This window comes from Misgurnus anguillicaudatus, chromosome 3 (assembly GCF_027580225.2).
Source record: "Misgurnus anguillicaudatus chromosome 3, ASM2758022v2, whole genome shotgun sequence".
Classification (NCBI taxonomy): Eukaryota; Metazoa; Chordata; class Actinopteri; order Cypriniformes; family Cobitidae; genus Misgurnus; species Misgurnus anguillicaudatus.
In genome coordinates this window covers 29,231,015-29,249,486 of record NC_073339.2, presented here as the reverse complement: position 1 = coordinate 29,249,486, position 18,472 = coordinate 29,231,015, and the positions used below count along the sequence as shown (strand labels likewise).

At 38.4% G+C, this 18,472-nt stretch overlaps 1 protein-coding gene across 1 annotated transcript; it reads left to right on the top strand.

Moving 5' to 3' along the window:
* Positions 1–13,082: 13,082 nt before the first annotated feature.
* Positions 13,083–14,797, top strand: lrata (lecithin retinol acyltransferase a). Its single transcript, XM_055193661.2, has 2 exons — positions 13,083–13,644; positions 14,124–14,797. The coding sequence occupies exons 1-2, from the start codon at positions 13,126–13,128 to the stop codon at positions 14,274–14,276; spliced, it is 672 nt and encodes a 223-aa protein (XP_055049636.1). The 5' UTR covers positions 13,083–13,125; the 3' UTR covers positions 14,277–14,797.
* The last annotated feature ends 3,675 nt before the right edge of the window (positions 14,798–18,472 follow it).

The following is an 18,472-nucleotide window of genomic DNA, read 5'->3' as shown; positions in this document are numbered from 1 at the left end:
ACACGTATTTATTTATACATTTATATATTTCTATATATATTTATTTCCACATTTATTTATTTATACATTTATTTATTTCTTCTTTTCTTCGTCTGTATGCTAATGAGGGGGCGTGTTTTACCTCAGACTTAGCAATCGATCTCTGAGTGCCAGTGCTGAAGCTTTGAGGCCACAGTGACACCTGGTGGTGTGAAAAGCGAACAAAGTTGCACATGGAGTGAATGACTTGGAGATGTGCAATATCCAAAACCTTATTTCAAGTTTTAAATCATTTTGTGTCACCATAACTGTGTATATATAGGGTCACTATACATAGCATACGTACTGTACTCAGGACATGGCCGTAAATCGCCATCCGGTCGTGATTTCTAAAATGTCTTGGCACACATAAATATCAAAATGCACGTTTTCAACATATCTGATGACAGACCCTTGTAAGTGGACACTTTAATATGGAAACGCGTGAAATTATGCACTATTAATAACATTTAATGTAAATGCCCTGGAGCATACTGTCCACTACAAGGGTCTGTCATCAGATATGCTGACAACGTGCATTTTGATATTTATGTGTGCCAAGACATTTTAGAAATCACGACCGGATTGCGATTTACGGCCATGTACTGAGTACAGTATGTATGCTATGTATAGTGACCCTATATATACACAGTTAAAGCTTCAGCACTGGCACTCAGAGATCGATTGCTAAGTCTGAGGTAAAACACGCCCCCTCATTAGCATACAGACGAAGAAAAGAATAAATAAATAAATGTATAAATAAATAAATGTGGAAATAAATATATATAGAAATATATAAATGTATAAATAAATACGTGTAGACATAAATACATTTATACATTAATAAATGTGAAAATAAATAAAAGTAAAAATAAATAAATGTATAAATAAATGAATAAATAAATAAATAATAGTGTGAAAAAATACAATTATACATAAATAAAGAAATACAGGTATAAATACTCATTTATTTTTGTTTTTTTACATTTCCATGTATATATATTTCTTTATTTATTTCTGTATTTTAGTTTTTTTACATTTCCTTGTATATTTATTTATGTATTTATTTATTTTTGAATATGGCAGAATTGGCTCCCCATAAGAGCAGGGAGACACAAGGCAATGTACATGAAAGGAATAAATTATTTAACCCTGAAGCTATTTTGGGGATTTTCGCCTGGATTTGGCCTACCCAATTTCAAAAGCTTCCCATACCCACATGCAGAGGTTTACATACAAATGTTTGGTATCATTTTACAGGAAACCCTTTGAAATTACATAAAACACTGTTGAAAGTGCTAAACATGGTTGTATGTGATGTCAGTCCTCTAATAAACACAAAAATAAATAGGCGCTTTTTGATGTTTTTTTTTTAAAGTTTTTATTTAAAAGTGTATAACTCTGGCCCTGAGTGCCTCAGCTCCCTGCAGACAGTTTTGTTTGATTCCAGCAATTGCCAGCTTACAGAGGAAAAAATATTTTTTTCTCTATCATAATCTATGCAAAAGTTATTTCACTCCAACTGATGGGAGGAATAATACCCTTTTTGTATACAATTTCTGCCTAAAAACATTTGAAGTGCTCCCATAACCACATACAGTGGAATAAATGCAATTGCTTTATATCATTTTAAAGAAAACCCTTTGAAGTTACAGAAAAAGCTACTGTTTGTGACAAATAGTGTTATTTATGTTGTTTTTCATATGATGAAACACCAAATTCTCTTTTTTATGTTGTAAATACTGTCTTTGATAGTGTATAACTCTGGTTATGTGTGCTCTAGCAGACTGCAGACAGTTCTGGTTGTTACCAGCAGCAGACAGTAAACACCCAAAAAAAGAATGATCTCTTTAGCATGTCGCATTCAAAAGTTATTTTCATTTTACTGAAGTGTCCGAAAATACATTTTTCATATAAATATTATTTTTTTGTTTTGGACATATAATAAATAACAAGGGATTATTCATGCACACAACCTAAGAAAATGCTGTGAATGGACTCATTTTTTAGAGTAGGACCTAAGAGAAAAGATGGTGTATCATTTGTGGCTATATGTGCTATCTGAGGCAGTCCACACTCAATTTTCCCATATGTTTACAAAAGTTGATTTTTTACCTTATTATTCATTCAACTATTGTTGGATATGTGTTGATAATAGAACAAAAATAACGCTGTAGCCTTATTCCTGAGAATGAGAGCTTTCATTTGATATAAGACTTGTCCATGTTTGTCATACTTGAAAAATATGAAATATGTGAATATTAAATCATATAAAAAATTATGGGGGGGGGGGGTGATAGTGTAAATTAAGTGTAAATAACTTTCTTACAGTAAAAGATTTCTCAAAGTGATGCATATCTGGAGAAAGTAGAGAGTCTAAGCTTTCAAACAGTATCTCATATGTTTTACTGGGGTCCATGATGGACCATTAAAGATTAAAAGAATATTTTATTTGAGTCAAAATACGAAATTTTGTACCCGGGACTGGGTCCTCAGGGTTTAAGAGGTTAAAAAATGTCATAAAATTAGAAACAATAACAAAACTCAAAACAGACATTACAGCTTCACTTGAGCTTAAACACACACTAACTATTGTTAAAGTTTTTTAAAAGTTCCAACTAATAGAGACTAAAAACTGTTTAACACACACACACACGCACGCACGCACGCACGCACGCACGCACGCACACACACACGCACGCACACACACACACACACACACACACACACACACAGTGTTGTGGGTCCGTGGCCGGTAGGCTACACCCCTGGCGATAATGGTACAGTCCGGTTGCAAATTCAGCCGCATAAAAAGCTGCTTTCCCATGTGTATTCAAAGCTTTTCGTCAAGGTTACTGGGGCAGTGGGTCCATGCAGAAAGAGTGAAATTGCATTACTTTGTTCATTTTCATTAATAGCATCATTAAACTGAACAGAATCTGACCTGATTTTGTAATGTAAATCAACATTGAATGTAGTACACAACAAAAACAAGCCTGACCTAAAAATGAACTATAAGGTATATAAACTTAAACAGCCTTGAACTCTGCCTGAACTTCTCTTAAAACCAGATGGAGAGCTGCTTTCATTTCACAAGTCCCAAGAAGAATCCTGCCAACTCTGCAGACTTCCAAACAAAAGATAAGAAATGTCACAACCATTGAAGTGAACATAGGAGGTCATTGCATTTTCAACTGTCCGAAAGTATTTTGGGTCAGTTTGAGGTTATTTAGTATAACGACTGACTAAATTAAGCCACAGTTAAGCTACAGTGCACAATTTGGTAAACAATAATAGAAAAGAAACCTTCTAGATCATGCAAAGCTTAACTCTTCTGTTTGGTCATGTGAATTTATGGTTAAACATCATTTAACTTCAAAGCAGCTATATAAATTGCACTGCATAGCTATATTTGTAAAATTGAAAAATAGTAAACTGGATGAAAGACCTAATTCAAATGTTTTGCAAATTAAAAACAGCTAAATTTGTGGCATGATTTCTCAAGGATTGTTGTAAGACACTACATTACAGCTACTAAATTCTTATTTACAACTATTACATGATCCCACTAGTAATGATGTACTATACTGTTTTGTTTTGTTTTGAATAGTTCTTCCTAATTCTTTGTACATTTGCTCGCAAGCCTTTAGGAAATAAGCCATGGTTTTATTATAGTATCCTAGCAACAATGTTTATGGTGGATTTTATAGTCTTTAATATAAAAACTCATGGTTAAACTATTGTTAGGCTACTACCGTTTTGACGGTGGGCTTTTCAATCTGCTGAGGTTGCAAGCCAAAACTAGAGTGGAGGAAGTCACTGTTCGAGAACTTCTGTTTGCTGATGACTGTGCTTTGGCTGCTGGCTCAAATAAAGATCTACAGGACAGTATGGACCACCTCTCCTCAGCTTGCAACAACTTCGGCCTGACAATCAGCACAAAGAAGACGAAAGTCCTATACCAATCTGCTCCTGGGAAACCCTACACTGAGCCAACCATCCTTGTGAATGGGCAAAAGCTTTCAGCTGTTGACAAGTTTATATACCTTGGTAGTACACTGTCTCGTGCTGTGCACATAGATGATGAAGTTAGCATCAGGACTGTCAAGGCCAGCGCTGCCTTTGGACGTCTACGTGACTCGGTATGGGAAAGGACTGGCATCAAGCAGGAGACAAAACTCAAGGTCTATCGGGCTGTTGTCTTACCAACTCTCCTGTATGGGTGTGAAACTTGGACAGTCTACCAGCGTCATGCCAAAAAACTGAGCCAATTCCACTTGAGCTGTCTGAGGAAACTGCTGAGGATCAAGTGGCAGGATAAAATCCCTGACACGGAAGTCCTCAGCAAGGCAAATATCCCCAGCATTTACACCATGCTTGCGAAGGAACAGCTTAGATGGACTGGCCACGTCACCAGAATGGCCTACGTGAGACTTCCAAAACAAGTCTTCTTTGGCGAGTTGAAAAATGGCAAGCGAGCACAAGGTGGACCTAAAAAGCGCTACAAGGACACCCTTAAAGCTTCCATGAAGAGCTTTGGACTAGACCTGAAAAGCTGGGAATCCCTAGCACAGGATCGACCTGCCTGGAGAAGAAAAGTCCAGGACGGTGCAGTTCTCTGTGAGAGTAGGAGAAGCTCCTGTGCTATCTTGAAGAGGCAGCAGCGCAAATCTACCAAGAAAGTATATATGGCTGCACCACAAAGCTCAACATCCTCCCTGACCTGTCCAGTGTGCCATAGGGAATTCCAGGCCCGAATTGGCCTCTTCAGCCATCTGCGCACTCATCAAAACCTAACATAATGACAAATGTGCCATGGTCATCATCAACTTTGATGGACGAACAAGAAGAAGAAGAATATAAAAACTCATGGTTAAACTATTGTTAGGCTACTAGTAATCCTGTAGAACATGTGAACTAGCTGAAACAGAAAAGGAGATCAGTGATTACATAACGGCTACCGTAGTTGCAACACGCATTTGGAAAAGCGAGGCGGTAGAGAGCACTATTCGTTTGAATGCAAAATACAACTTCACCACTAGAGGGGGGTAAATCCTACTTATTGTCCCTTTAACGCACAATGATGTGTAAAAATTTATACATCCTTTCTAAGGATGAGCTTGTTTGCACATTAACCCACTCATAATCAATCAGCAAACTTTCTCCAACAGTTTTGTCTTGCTTTGACAACAACAAAAAAAGTAAATTACTCCATACCTGTAATACATCTTGTATACATAATATTTGTGTGTGATTACTGAGAAATAAACAGAATATAGTGAACACAATTGGTTGTTTGGTGCCAGCTTCACTCCTTCATGTGCACGCATTAAAAAGCATCTATCGTCTGATTCATGATTTTACATGATGTTTTATTAACAAAGTTAGAGAGTAGCACGTTCAAATAATCTGCCAATCGATCTAGTAATTACGACCAGCTGTCAACAATCAGCAATCAGGCGTCCACCTGATCGGCATCAGTGAAAGCATATATAAACATGCAGCCAACTCACCTACGTTCTACGATAGTTCTTAGCATGGCCGGAGGGCCTGGCAGCGGCTGAATCCATGACAAGGAAAAAAGGGGAATTAACTCTAAATTTCCACTGAACCCCTCACCACAGCTTTCCTTTACTCTGCGTGAGCATGCCTCCATCAGTGGCACAGACTCAGCCAGCACAGGCTTCTCTATCTCTATCTATTTTTCTCCTCTGTCCGTGGCCCGACTGTAGCGCGAGGCTGCCTCCGCTACCGTCACAGGCCCGGACGCCTTATTTTCTTCCTCACCTCCCTTCTTCCACCCTATCCCCACAAGCGTGAGGCTGCCTCCGCTACCTGCTTTTTTCTTGGGGTACTAGGCTCGCTTGCTGCGGTCCGATCCTGACTGCAATCGTATTTGAATACCGGCGCCCCCCGCAGCATCGGTCTGGTTTTCCCATCACTCGAGTAATTCAAACCCCGGTTAACTTGAGCAGACTCGCGTCATCACCATTGCGATCGTATAATAATTTTTTTGTTCTCATGCTGGCCGGGGGAGCGACGGCTGCGCATCTGTTTTTGAATGCAGAGTTTCTCAGTTGGCATGATGATCATGCGTTGTGAAAACTTATGATCAATGTCATCGACCAAGGCGCATGCGCAGCTCGCTTTGCTTCCCGGACGGGTTGCGCGCTCGGTTCCGAGATACTTGTGTTCGCTCAGACTGTGCCACAGTTCTATTGCAATCGAGCTCAGGCCACCTCCCTCAGGCAGTCTCGGGCTCGGTCAAGTGGCGGTAGCCCGGTGCGCTCCCGGCTTCGCATGACAGCTTTATAGACAGATTTAATGACCAACATGTGCATAATTAAAGTGGAGTTCGTTTTAATGATCTTTTTAAGCCACCAAGTAAAGTTATTTGCGTATTTGTTTAAGTTAAATACATCTTTTCTTAAACATATTTTTAGAAAATATTTGCAATGATGTGTATGACGTGTAAAGGTATGGACTAAAATCTCGTCACTTTTACAACATTTTCACCAGCAGGTGGCGCCATATTTAGGTGTTTCGAGTTTGTCGAAATGGTGAATCTTTTTGTCAAAACAATTAATTTACTGTAACTGATTTGAAGCTTCGAAAAAGCATCTGTATTTATTGCCCAGTCTCGAGCAGCGTTTAAACCCAGTGACGCTGAAAGACAAAAAGCCTTTCGTGACAATTAATGATGCCTGCTTAAAAGATTAAGTTCAAGAGAACGATTTGTTTAAAGCGAACAGGTCGAAGCATTCCTCCAAATTGGACTGAATCATTTTTAAAACAATGGCGTCTCCAAACAGCATGATCTAACGTTACTCGGTTTCAGGTGTGCTTAACAGTCACTCTGACTCAAAATAAGACAATATTCCACTGCATAATCTATTTACCATACAGACCTTTAATTACAGCTCCCAGTTACTTCAACATTACACTGAACTGAGACCGTGTTGTTAATGAGTATGCACGTTCTGACAGCACGCATACTGATACAACGGTTACCAAGACTGTATCCAGAACAGTTTCCTTCGGACGCATCCGACAAGCTAAAATAAGCATGGGCACTCCGAATAGTACATGCTCGACAACAGTAAGCTGCCGTGCTGTTTATCCTTGAATTGAAGAGATTACCGATGGGCAAAATGTAAGTCAACATTTAACTTAAAATGTATAGACAATCGTATTGCTATAGACAGTTTTATTCAACAGCGTTTATTAAAACATGTAACGTTAACATGTATTAAACAGGAGGATTAATTTAAACAGTGATTACTCACTCGCATGTAGGCTACCTGAAGTTTTTGACGCAGACAGACAAATGTTTTGGTTTGCACAATTTACTTACGAACGTGTTTGCTTTACTGTGTTTCTTAAAAAGAAATGAACTTGAACAAATATGGCCATGGGCAATTCATCTTTACATCTTTAGATTCTGCCGTCATGCCTCACTTCTACCACGGACAATATAATATGACTGTCGACTTTACTTCTGCACTTTCTGTACGTAATTATCTGATGATCTCCGCAAAGCCGCGTGACGTAACAATAGAGCAGTAATGAACAACCTAAATTTGTGATCTACAAAAAGACACTGCGGCACTTGTATTTTAAATCGCAGTGACATGGTTTCTGTTAAACGCCATCAAAGAAATTCTCTTCACTATCATGGCATTGACCAAGTTAAAACTGATCAAAAACGCCAGTTCAACGCTCAACCGGCAAAATGGACATCACTTCTGCATTTAAAGTTACATACGTTGGTACTGTTAATGTATTTTAGTAGCAAAGACGCCTAAGATTTCTGATATGCTACCAGAAGCAATTTTCTGGATTCGCTTTAACAACTATGCAATTCCTTACGTCATTCACCTGCAATATGACTTCTTAATATGACCTTCTCACAATTCAAAGGGTTTTGACTGAGCTCGATATTCCAATCGCTCAAGATAAAACCAGGGGTCCAGCCATGTCCATCGAATTTCTGGGCATCATTTTAAACAGTAAAAATTCCAAGTCACACTACCCAAAGATAAAATTGACAGGATAATTCTGGTCGCATCCACACTTTTAAACAATCCAAATGGTTCTAAATGCAAGCCGCTATCGCTACTCGGCCACATTATGCGTTGTGTTGTATTACGCATAATCCCGCAAGGCCACCCTTTCATCCCGCATGTCCTCCATCTTATGTTATCGTTTACGTGCTTGAAGATCAAATCTCCCTAAACAGCTAAGGCCACAACCAGGTCCGTTATGGATGACCTTCCTTAAACAACTGAATGGTCTGTCTGTTTTACACCATTCTGGGTTCTCTCCACGTGTATATCCTATCGTATACCGACAATGCTCCCTCAATAAGTTTCAGGGCGGTTTTATCAAGGTCGCTGTTTTGTGTCTACAGGGCCCCCAGCTTCTAAATTTACCGCAGCCACCAAAATCCTCAACAATATTCAGGCAATCCATTTTACTTCAATCCGGCATCCCAGTGGACCCCCTTATTTCAAACCATTCCTTCCGCATAGACGCAGTTGTACAAAAAAGGCCTTCCACAAAAATCTAATTCAAACCCTGGGCCGCTGGTCATCAAACTTTCAAATCTACAACAGATCCAGCTAGGCATGGGCCGGTATGAGATTTTGAGAGTATGATAACCTCAAGCAAAAATACCACGATTTCAGTGTTGCGGTATTGCCATAGCATCACTAAAATGTTATTTTCAAACAACTTTTCAACTGGACAATACATTTTATTTTAAGCAACACGTGTATTCCAGGTTAAAATAAAGCACTTAAATTATAATATTCTTTAATATATATATTAAATGTAAACATCAAATCAATTACATGACATGATTTAATAATTTTTGTATAAACACACCTCATGCCTCAGAAATAGTATCACAGAAATGTTAGTGGTTTTGAAACCTCGAGCCTTTAAAACCTCAGTCAGTATACCTTGAAACCGGTTACCGGCCCATGCTTAGATCCAGCCGCTTCCACATCACGTGTAACAAACCTTAACCAATTAATCGTTAATTCTCACAACTCGTGCTGATTTGCACGTCGCCGGATGCTTCCATTCGTGTTGGCGTGGGTTCCCCACTCATAGGAGGCAAGGGGCTTTTCCCAGCCCCCTTTGAAGCATTGGTCGAACCCTCCCGACCGAATGCAGTGGGCACCCTCATTTCGACTGCAGGCGGGGCCTACCCGTCCGATGCCGTGAGCATTTTCTTCCAAAGCTACCGTTGGATGCTGCGAGGGCCCTCCCGGTCGAACAGCTTAACTCGATCCCCAATCACGCTAGTGCCGTTCATAATAGCTTACTGTTCAACTGCTGGCAGGGCTTACCCATCCGATGCCGTGAACATTAGCTCCGTCGGATGCTGCGAGAGCCCTCCTGGTCAAACGGCTAAACTCAATCCCAAATCAAGCTCGCGCTATGCGTCCCGTTCAACTGCTGGCGGGGCTTACCCATCCGATGCTGTGAGCATTAAGCCCCGTCGGATGCTGCGAGAGCCCTCCCGGTTGAACGGCTAAACTCGATCCCGAATCACGCTCGCGCTGCGCGTCCTGTTCAACTGCTGGCGGGGCTTACCCGTCCGATGCTGTGAGCATTAAGCTCCGTCGGATGCTGCGAGAGCCCTCCTGGTCAAACGGCTAAACTCAATCCCAAATCAAGCTCGCGCTATGCGTCCCGTTCAACTGCTGGCGGGGCTTACCCATCCGATGCTGTGAGCATTAAGCCCCGTCGGATGCTGCGAGAGCCCTCCCGGTTGAACGGCTAAACTCGATCCCGAATCACGCTCGCGCTGCGCGTCCTGTTCAACTGCTGGCGGGGCTTACCCGTCCGATGCTGTGAGCATCAAGCCCCGTCGGATGCTGCGAGAGCCCTCCCGGTTGAACGGCTAAACTCGATCCCGAATCACGCTCGCGCTGCGCGTCCTGTTCAACTGCTGGCGGGGCTTACCCGTCCGATGCTGTGAGCATTAAGCCCCGTCGGATGCTGCGAGAGCCCTCCCGGTTGAACGGCTAAACTCGATCCCGAATCACGCTCGCGCTGCGCGTCCTGTTCAACTGCTGGCGGGGCTTACCCGTCCGATGCTGTGAGCATCAAGCCCCGTCGGATGCTGCGAGAGCCCTCCCGGTTGAACAGTCACGCTCGATTTTGCAAATACCTTCTCCTACCCTTCACTTTTTTTGGGGGGTTAATTTCACATCATTTCTCTACCGCTGCATCGCTGATGTTTCCTCCGCTCCCGCAGGAGCTCTGCCTCCAACAAAAAAATTAATTTTTCCAACTTCACTTTCTGCAAGTTTTTTGGGGGGGCTACCAATACAACCTCCGGCTGCTGTCCGACATTAGTTTGCAATTTTTGGGGGGTGTTCTGGGTTCGGGCCTAATACAGACCCCGGAGCCCTCTCTTTGTTGAGGAGTGCTCCGGGCTCGGGCCAAATGCCGAGCTCAGAGCCCTCTCCTCGGACAGCACGCCAAATACGCATATCATTAATTCTATCTGACTTATTTGTAAGTGTGAACTCTTTAAATGATGTTTTATTAACAAAGTTAGAGAGGAGCACGTTCAAATAATCTGCCAATCGATCTAGTAATTACGACCAGCTGTCAACAATCAGCAATCAGGCGTCCACCTGATCGGCATCAGTGGAAGCATATATAAACATGCAGCCAACTCACCTACGTTCTTCGATAGTTCTTAGCATCCCTCCACCACCCCGTCTCCTCACACTTACTTGGTTACTTCCTAACCTGAATACAGGGGGGTGTTCTGGGTTCGGGCCTAATACAGACCCCGGAGCCCTCTCTTTGTTGAGGAGTGCTCCGGGCTCGGGCCAAATGACGAGCTCAGAGCCCTCTCCTCGGACAGCACGCCAAATACGCATATCATTAATTCTATCTGACTTATTTGTAAGTGTGAACTCTTTAAATTTCCTTTGGTGTGTAGGGGTGTATTAGTACATGTTAACCATATGCAAAGGGAACATACCCCAAAGTAAATGATTTCGAGTTATCGTTTATAAATCTTTTATCTTGGACTACTACAAAGACACGGATTGTAGGCAATAGTTTACTTCCTGGGCCTGTTATCATAATTCCTCCCGCTTGGACTCACAGCCTGTACTCCTGTTGGCATTGCATTGTGACTGAACCTTTTAAACATGATAAGGAGTGTCACATTTCCGGCTGACGTCAGAGGTATTAGGCCAATCAACGTATAGATTAGCTGGCCAATCAGGCACACAGCGCTTTTCAAATCGATGAGTTTTGTACAAAATCAACGTGTTTTAGAAAGACAGGGAAATCTGGAGCTGCAAAAATGCACGGTATGTGGAAAGTAATGTGTAATGTTCACGCGAACACATTGTATTATACCAAATACACAAAACAACATTGTTTTTAGCAATGAAATAGGTGCACTTTACATCACTTAACATCAAAGCTTGAGTTGACAGAGAAAATTGGTATTTAGCTTCATGAGCCTGATCACACTGGTTTAGTTTTGTAAACTCGAAACTGTAACCCTGAGTTTCTTTAATCATTTTCATGGCAGGCCCCAATATTTACTGTAGGGGTGTGTTTAGTTTTGATTGGGGTTTAGGTTTATGTCTTCTGTAAGTTTGTAATTTGTGGAAGTCCCTATAAGGTTAACTTTAAGAAAGTCCTTCCTTTGTGTTGTTTCACTTTAGGTTCAGTAGTTAAGTACAATATTTATTTTCTCAAGAGTGTTCTTATCTGGCTAGTCTAATATAAGATCACAGTGAATTTATAAGGAGAGCTTGTAGCAAGGCCAATGTAAGTTCAGCGGCCGCCACTCTGAGTGTGGTTCTGTTTTGACCAAAGTTTCACATTTGATCTTGTGACCTCAGACTGCATGCTCATCACAGTTGCCAAGGAGTTTGGAGAAAACAAATGGCTTTAAAAACAAAGACATAGCAAGAATAAAGAAAACGAGAAAATAGAAAAATAATACTTTATATTTTTACATGTTTAATATTTTTGTTATGTTTGTGCATTTTTAATCATATTAAAAATATGTCATTATTGAGGACTATCTTTGTAGAAAAACAAAAGCTTGAAAACCTATATGTGCTTTCATCATTTTTCTCCTAAGTTACTGAGAATAAATATATTGTGGAGCCAGACATTAAGAAAAAAAAAACATTCTTTATTCACAGCATGTTACAAGCTTCAGATCTATAGATCTGAATTTATAGAATACTGCATTAAATTCAATGCACTTTTTACACATATAAGATGTAAACACTGGTCCAGAAGCACTTCCTGTTGTTTTTAAGTTTTTTTAGTTTACATTTAATTTACATTTTGATTCAGTTCTAAATTTTATGTTGGTTGTATTTTGTTATAATATTAATTAATATTTTGTTCAGTGTTAAAAAACTGATTCAGGAAGTGCTTCTGGACCAGTGTTGTTTACCTCTTGCAACATGGTCTATAAATCACATGGAACAAAATTTTTAGTCAAATTCAATTAGGACGCAGGATAAAAGATGCTAAATGGTTCACATTTTAAAACACTTAAATTAGGGGCATAATCTTTTTAATGCCAAAAAGGCCTGAGATGCAAAGTTGGTATGTATTTTGTATGCAAATATAATTATAAATACACTAGTACGGCTTCTGGCATTGTTTTTGTAAGGAAATGTTTGTCTTGCCTTTAAAAACCAATTAAAATTTTAATTTAAATAAAAAGTTCAAACAACACAACCTTAAGCATTCAAAGGAGTAAAGTAGATTTAAAAAATATGTGCATTTAAGTAAAGTACTGAATACAATCAAATTAGCTTTAAAAGCCAACTTACTTTCATTTTAAATTTTGAGTAGTACAGTTTAATTTATCAAATTTAACTTGTTTTCAATAAGTTGCAGCAACTCATTACTCAGTTAAAATATTGAGTTTAAATGATTTGAACAGCCAATCTGATTAAACCTGTGTGTGGGAATGTAACTTTCAGCCAATCAGATTCCCGGGGACTTCCTCACTCCTCAAACACATGCTATATATAGATTCTCCATCAATTTAAAAGACTTCACTTTCATCTAGAAAATCAATAAAACACTAAAATGCTAGACTCGCTGACGTTTCTATTTGAGAAGTTCTTGCTTTTCTCTAACTTTAAACTTTTTCAAAGTTTATGGCGAGAGGAAGAGAAGCGTGCGGTGAGAAGTTCGGTGTTCAGAAGAGGAGATTTGCTGGAGGTTCCGCGCACGCTCTTCACTCATTACGGTATCTACCTGGGCGAGAACAGAGTGGCGCACCTGATGCCCGACATCATGCCTGTATTAACCAGCAACAAACAGTTGATTAAACCAGTCGTCACCAACAAAAGACTCATTTTAGGATGCATTTACAAAAGCGCGAGTGTACGTGTTGATTCGGTTGAGGATTTCGCGTACGGAGCTCAGATTCTGGTCAATGATATGGACATGCAGTTGAAGTGGCAAGCACTAGCGAACGAGGACGTGGCCAGGAGAGCCGAAAAACAGATCGGTTCGATCCAGTACAGTTTGTTGTGGAATAATTGCGAACATTTCGTGACGTACTGCAGATACGGGACACCTGCGAGCCAGCAGACAGACAGGGTGAGTTTACGTCATCAGGAAAATACAACTGTTTATAATAGCTTTTTGTGCGTGCGTGCGTGCGTGTGTGTGTGATGTATTTAATATTGTAAAACGATATAATATTGGCCCTAGGCTAGAATTTTATAATCTATTTATGAGAGTACAAGTGGGAGCATTTAACATGGATTTCAGTCATTGATTTCACATTGATTAATATCTTTATCAATAATAAAGATACCAAGGTTACATTTTCAATAACCGTTATTTACATTATGTAGATAGATTATTTTACAGTAAATAAAAAAATACTTTAACTTGGATTGACTGGAAAATTGTGTAAATGTAGCTTGTTACACAACAATTAAAATGACATCAAAATGTTATTGCTCCATCAAAAATAAATAGCCTAATTAAAAGTGCATTGAAGACCCATTGCAGTGATGTTGAAAACCAGTTACATTTGGACTTTGGATTCAAGTCTGTCTTTTTTTTTACAGTTCTGCTGCTGTCTGAAATCAATCATAAGAGACAAGAGAAGTGTGGCTTTAACTGTTGTTTTGGGAGCGGTGTACATCATCTGCTTTGGTCTGGCACCTTCAACCACAGTACCTACAATCCTTATTCCCTTTACTCTATGGATGGCAGGCTGAAAGTCTCATATGCTACATGTACTATATAACACAGCAAAGTTTGTTATTTTTAACCCAACGTTGGGTCAAAAAGGGTCGAGCCCAGTCCAGAATTTTTTAATATTTAAGTTTATATTTGACCCAACAATGGGTTTAAAAATAACCCAGCATAGGTTAACTTACAACCCAGTGGGCTGGGATTGTCTTTTTTTGACCCAACACTGGGTTGAAAATAACCCAGCATGTTTTTGTGTGTATGTTTTTTTGTGTAAATCATATACCTAAAATTGGTATGGCAGTATTTGTGTACCCTTGACAATATACTAGGTTTTGTTAAGCAAAAATCTTTATATATTTAACGGAAGCATTTCACAGATGTAACATACTTTATATATGTACTATGGACATTAAGACACAAAGTATATTGTACCAATATTTTTTTAAAGTTCTGACAGTATTTTTGTGAATTTGTATATTGAAATGATAAATTAATAACTGTATAATTTTGATAAATGTTGAAATTAAAAAAGATTTCTAAAGTGTTTGCTGTTATTTTTTATTTAATTTATTATTTAGGCATGACCTGTGGCTGAACTTGTGGAATTTGCTCAGGTCTTGTAATCTGAATTAGATTAAACAGTCCAGTAAGGTCAGGTCAGTTTTTTGTGATTGCTAAAAAGAAACAACAACCCAACAAATAATAACAACTATCAGATGTAATCTCAAATAAAATCTGATTTCAAACCTAAACCTTTAAAAAAAGATTTTTTATAAATGTGAAGAATAACTTTTTAAATAAATGTAAAGCGTAAGGATAAAAGCTTGATTTATAAAATTGATTACTTTGGTGCTTTTGAGTTCACTGACAGACCTGGGTGATATTCAGCTCAATTTCAGGTGTACAGTATACATGATCAAACATTATTTGTGAAAGATGATTAATTAATGAAATCTATTTTAATCTAAGACATGATGTGGACATCACATTTTGTTGTTTGATCCATAATACTTCTGTGTAACTGGAACCTGTTGTACACAAACATGGACAATTACACTGCTTCATAAAGAAAAATATTTGGTTATTATATTTATTGGTTCTTCCTTAACACCAAAACAGCTGGAAAAGTTTTAGACACGCACTCACGAACTTCCCTAAACACTTCCCTTCGGGGGAATCCCTGTCGCCATTTTGAAGCATGTGGTCATTCAGATTTCCGCGTTCCGTCCAATATTTACCCATAATGGGTTAAAAATGACAACCCAGCCATTTTTAGTGTGTACAAAGTGGCAATTTTAACATGCTATAATAAATGATCTGTGGGGTATTTTGAACCAAAACCTCACATACGTACTATATGTGCTCTGGGGACACAACATTTATTTTACATCTTAAAAAAATCTCATAATATGACACCTTTAAAGAGAGGAGGGAGTTTAGGAATTTAGACTTTTATGTAAACATCCTATGTAGGCTGAAAACGTGAGAAAAAAACACATGGAAGAGCTTATGGACTGAGTATTCATTGCAATACTAAGAGCTGTTTTTGTTTTATGTGATGATCCAGGGTCATTTATGCAGGAAGCATAAATCTCTGCTGTGTAGAATTCTAAAAAAAGCATTTAAAAAAACACAGATGTTGTTGACCTGAAAGCTGATCTTTCCAGAACTGAATTTACACATTTCTAGAATGTTTACTAAGTATAATCTTCTTGAGTTTGACAGTATGTGTTGAAATGATGTTCCTAATGTTCCTTATTTTTTATAATTTCACAATTTCCGTCTACTGTCATGTCTACAGGTTTTCTTAGCACATGTTAACAATCGCCAGAGTTCTTATCACAGCTGGCTTCCATTATCCAATAACCCAAAACATTATACAATAATCTCCTCTACACATTCACATTGTCTGGTCTCAATGAGGTCCTCAATGGACCTCTACGCGGCATCATACATCTCTTTGCATTCTCATATATTCCATATCCATTAATCCCTTTGGGATTGTTGTCTCAATAAAGATTGTTGTGGCTCTAAGAATTCTGCCTACACTTAAACCGATTATACCAACCTATTAAACTATTTAAACATGTCAGTGATAGAGCAGAGAAAAATTCAGTGGCATGTGCATTTTGTAGTAACCATCACCATATATCTGCAATCTAAAAAGCTACTAATCTTACTATACTGATAATTTTTTGAAGTACAAAAACTTAATCTCATCCTATAAAAGAATATAATAAACCTTAAGTTTTGAATCGTCTATTTGGACTATACTTGGACAAATATGAGAACTATTTTTAATAGAGGTCCAGTCAGAAACTGGTGAGGTATGAACCTTAAAGAGCACGCATTTCATTGCTAAAAAAAGTTATTTCGTGTATTTGGTATAATACAATGTGTTTGCATGGTTTAAGGTTAAAAATCAAATTATTTTCCACATACCACACATTTTTCTAGTTCCAGATTTCACTCTCTTCCTGAAACGCACAGATTTGAAAAGCTCTGTGTCCCTGATTGGCCAGTATGTTTGAATGTACATGGGATTGGTCTGGATACCTCTGACATTAGCTGGAATTGTGATGCTTCATGTTTGAAAGATTCACAATGCAATGCTAACAGCAGTTAACTTACAGGCTGTGGGTCCGTAATGGGATGAATTATGATAAAATGCACTTTATGATTGGGCAAGAAAGAAAGAAATTCTACTGAACATGATTAACTTCAGTTTTAATACTTTATTCCACCCAGTATCAAAACTGGACGAGCCCAGTCCGTTGTGTTGTAATTTAACATATGCTAGGTTGTTTTAACTCAAAATGCTGGGTTGTTTTAACCCATATAAACATTTTGTTCGTTAATTTAACCCAATGTCTGGGTTCGTTCATTTGTTGACCCAAATTTAGTTGAAAACTAAATTTTTTAGAGTGTAGCTACATTAACCACTTCAAAGCAGAACCTAAATACCACATTAGAGTGCAGTAAAACACTACTTTCCAGTCTGTATTCTGAAGAGCACAGACTAAAATTAAAATAAATGTTTGCAACAGTACCATCTAGTGGAAAGTTATCAAATGATAAAGATAACCTTGCTACACTCAAAAATATTTAAAAGGATGACACTCTTCATCAGAACAATGTCTTTTCTGTCAGTTATAATTGTGGTCTTTGTTATTTTATATCTAGGAGCTATGACATCCTACCAACTGTTATCCATCTGGATGGCATCTTGACAAAACTCCTAGTGAACTCTGTTCTAATGTAGATCCTATAAAGGCAAAAGACTCAGGGCAAAAAAAAAAGAAAATTCTGTCATCATTTTCTCAACCTTATGTTGTTCTGAACATGTGTGAATTTCTTTAATCTGATGAACACAAAAGAAGATATTTTGATAAATGATGGTAAGCACGCAACTGATTGTAACCATTGACTTCCATTGTAGGAAAACAAATACGATGGAATTCAATGGGTACTGTCAACTGTGTGCTTACCATCATTTATCAAAATATCTTCATCATTTATCACAATACTTCCATAATATTTGTTTTCCTACTATGGATGTCAATGGTTACACTCAGCTGTGTGCTGCTTACCATCATTTATCAAAATCTTATTTTGTGCTCTTAACTCATACAGGTTTAGAACAGCATGAGGGTGAGTAAATGATGACAGAATTGTTTTATTTTTGGGTGAACTATCCCTATAAGTCTATAAATAACTGTTGACTGTTTTACATGACTATAGTAAAAAACTGAAATAGTAAATATGACAGTTTGTGTTGTTTGTCATAGAATATTTTGTAACACCAATGGCTTGATCTGTACGTGATTCTGTTGGTTGTTTGCTTATGGAGAAATAGCAACACACATGATTACACATCCATAACACTCTATTGTTAATTGTAAAAGCAGTGTATTAATAGCAAACAGATTTGGGTCAGTTGTTATAGTTCTTGCAATATGAAAAACATAACTATTAGCTTGGACGTCTAAAATCAGGACATAGGTTTGACATTATAGTATACTGTATACAGCCACAGAAAAAAATCCACTCTAATTTTGCATTTGATCATCATTTTTTAAATGTGACTTTTTCAGTCCTGTTTCAGTATCTGTTGAATTTCAATAAAAGCAAACCTCACGAGTGACAAAGCAATGTAAAGACTGAGAGCATGCCAGGACCCATGACAATGTAATTAAAAATCAGGGTTATCCCATCAAAT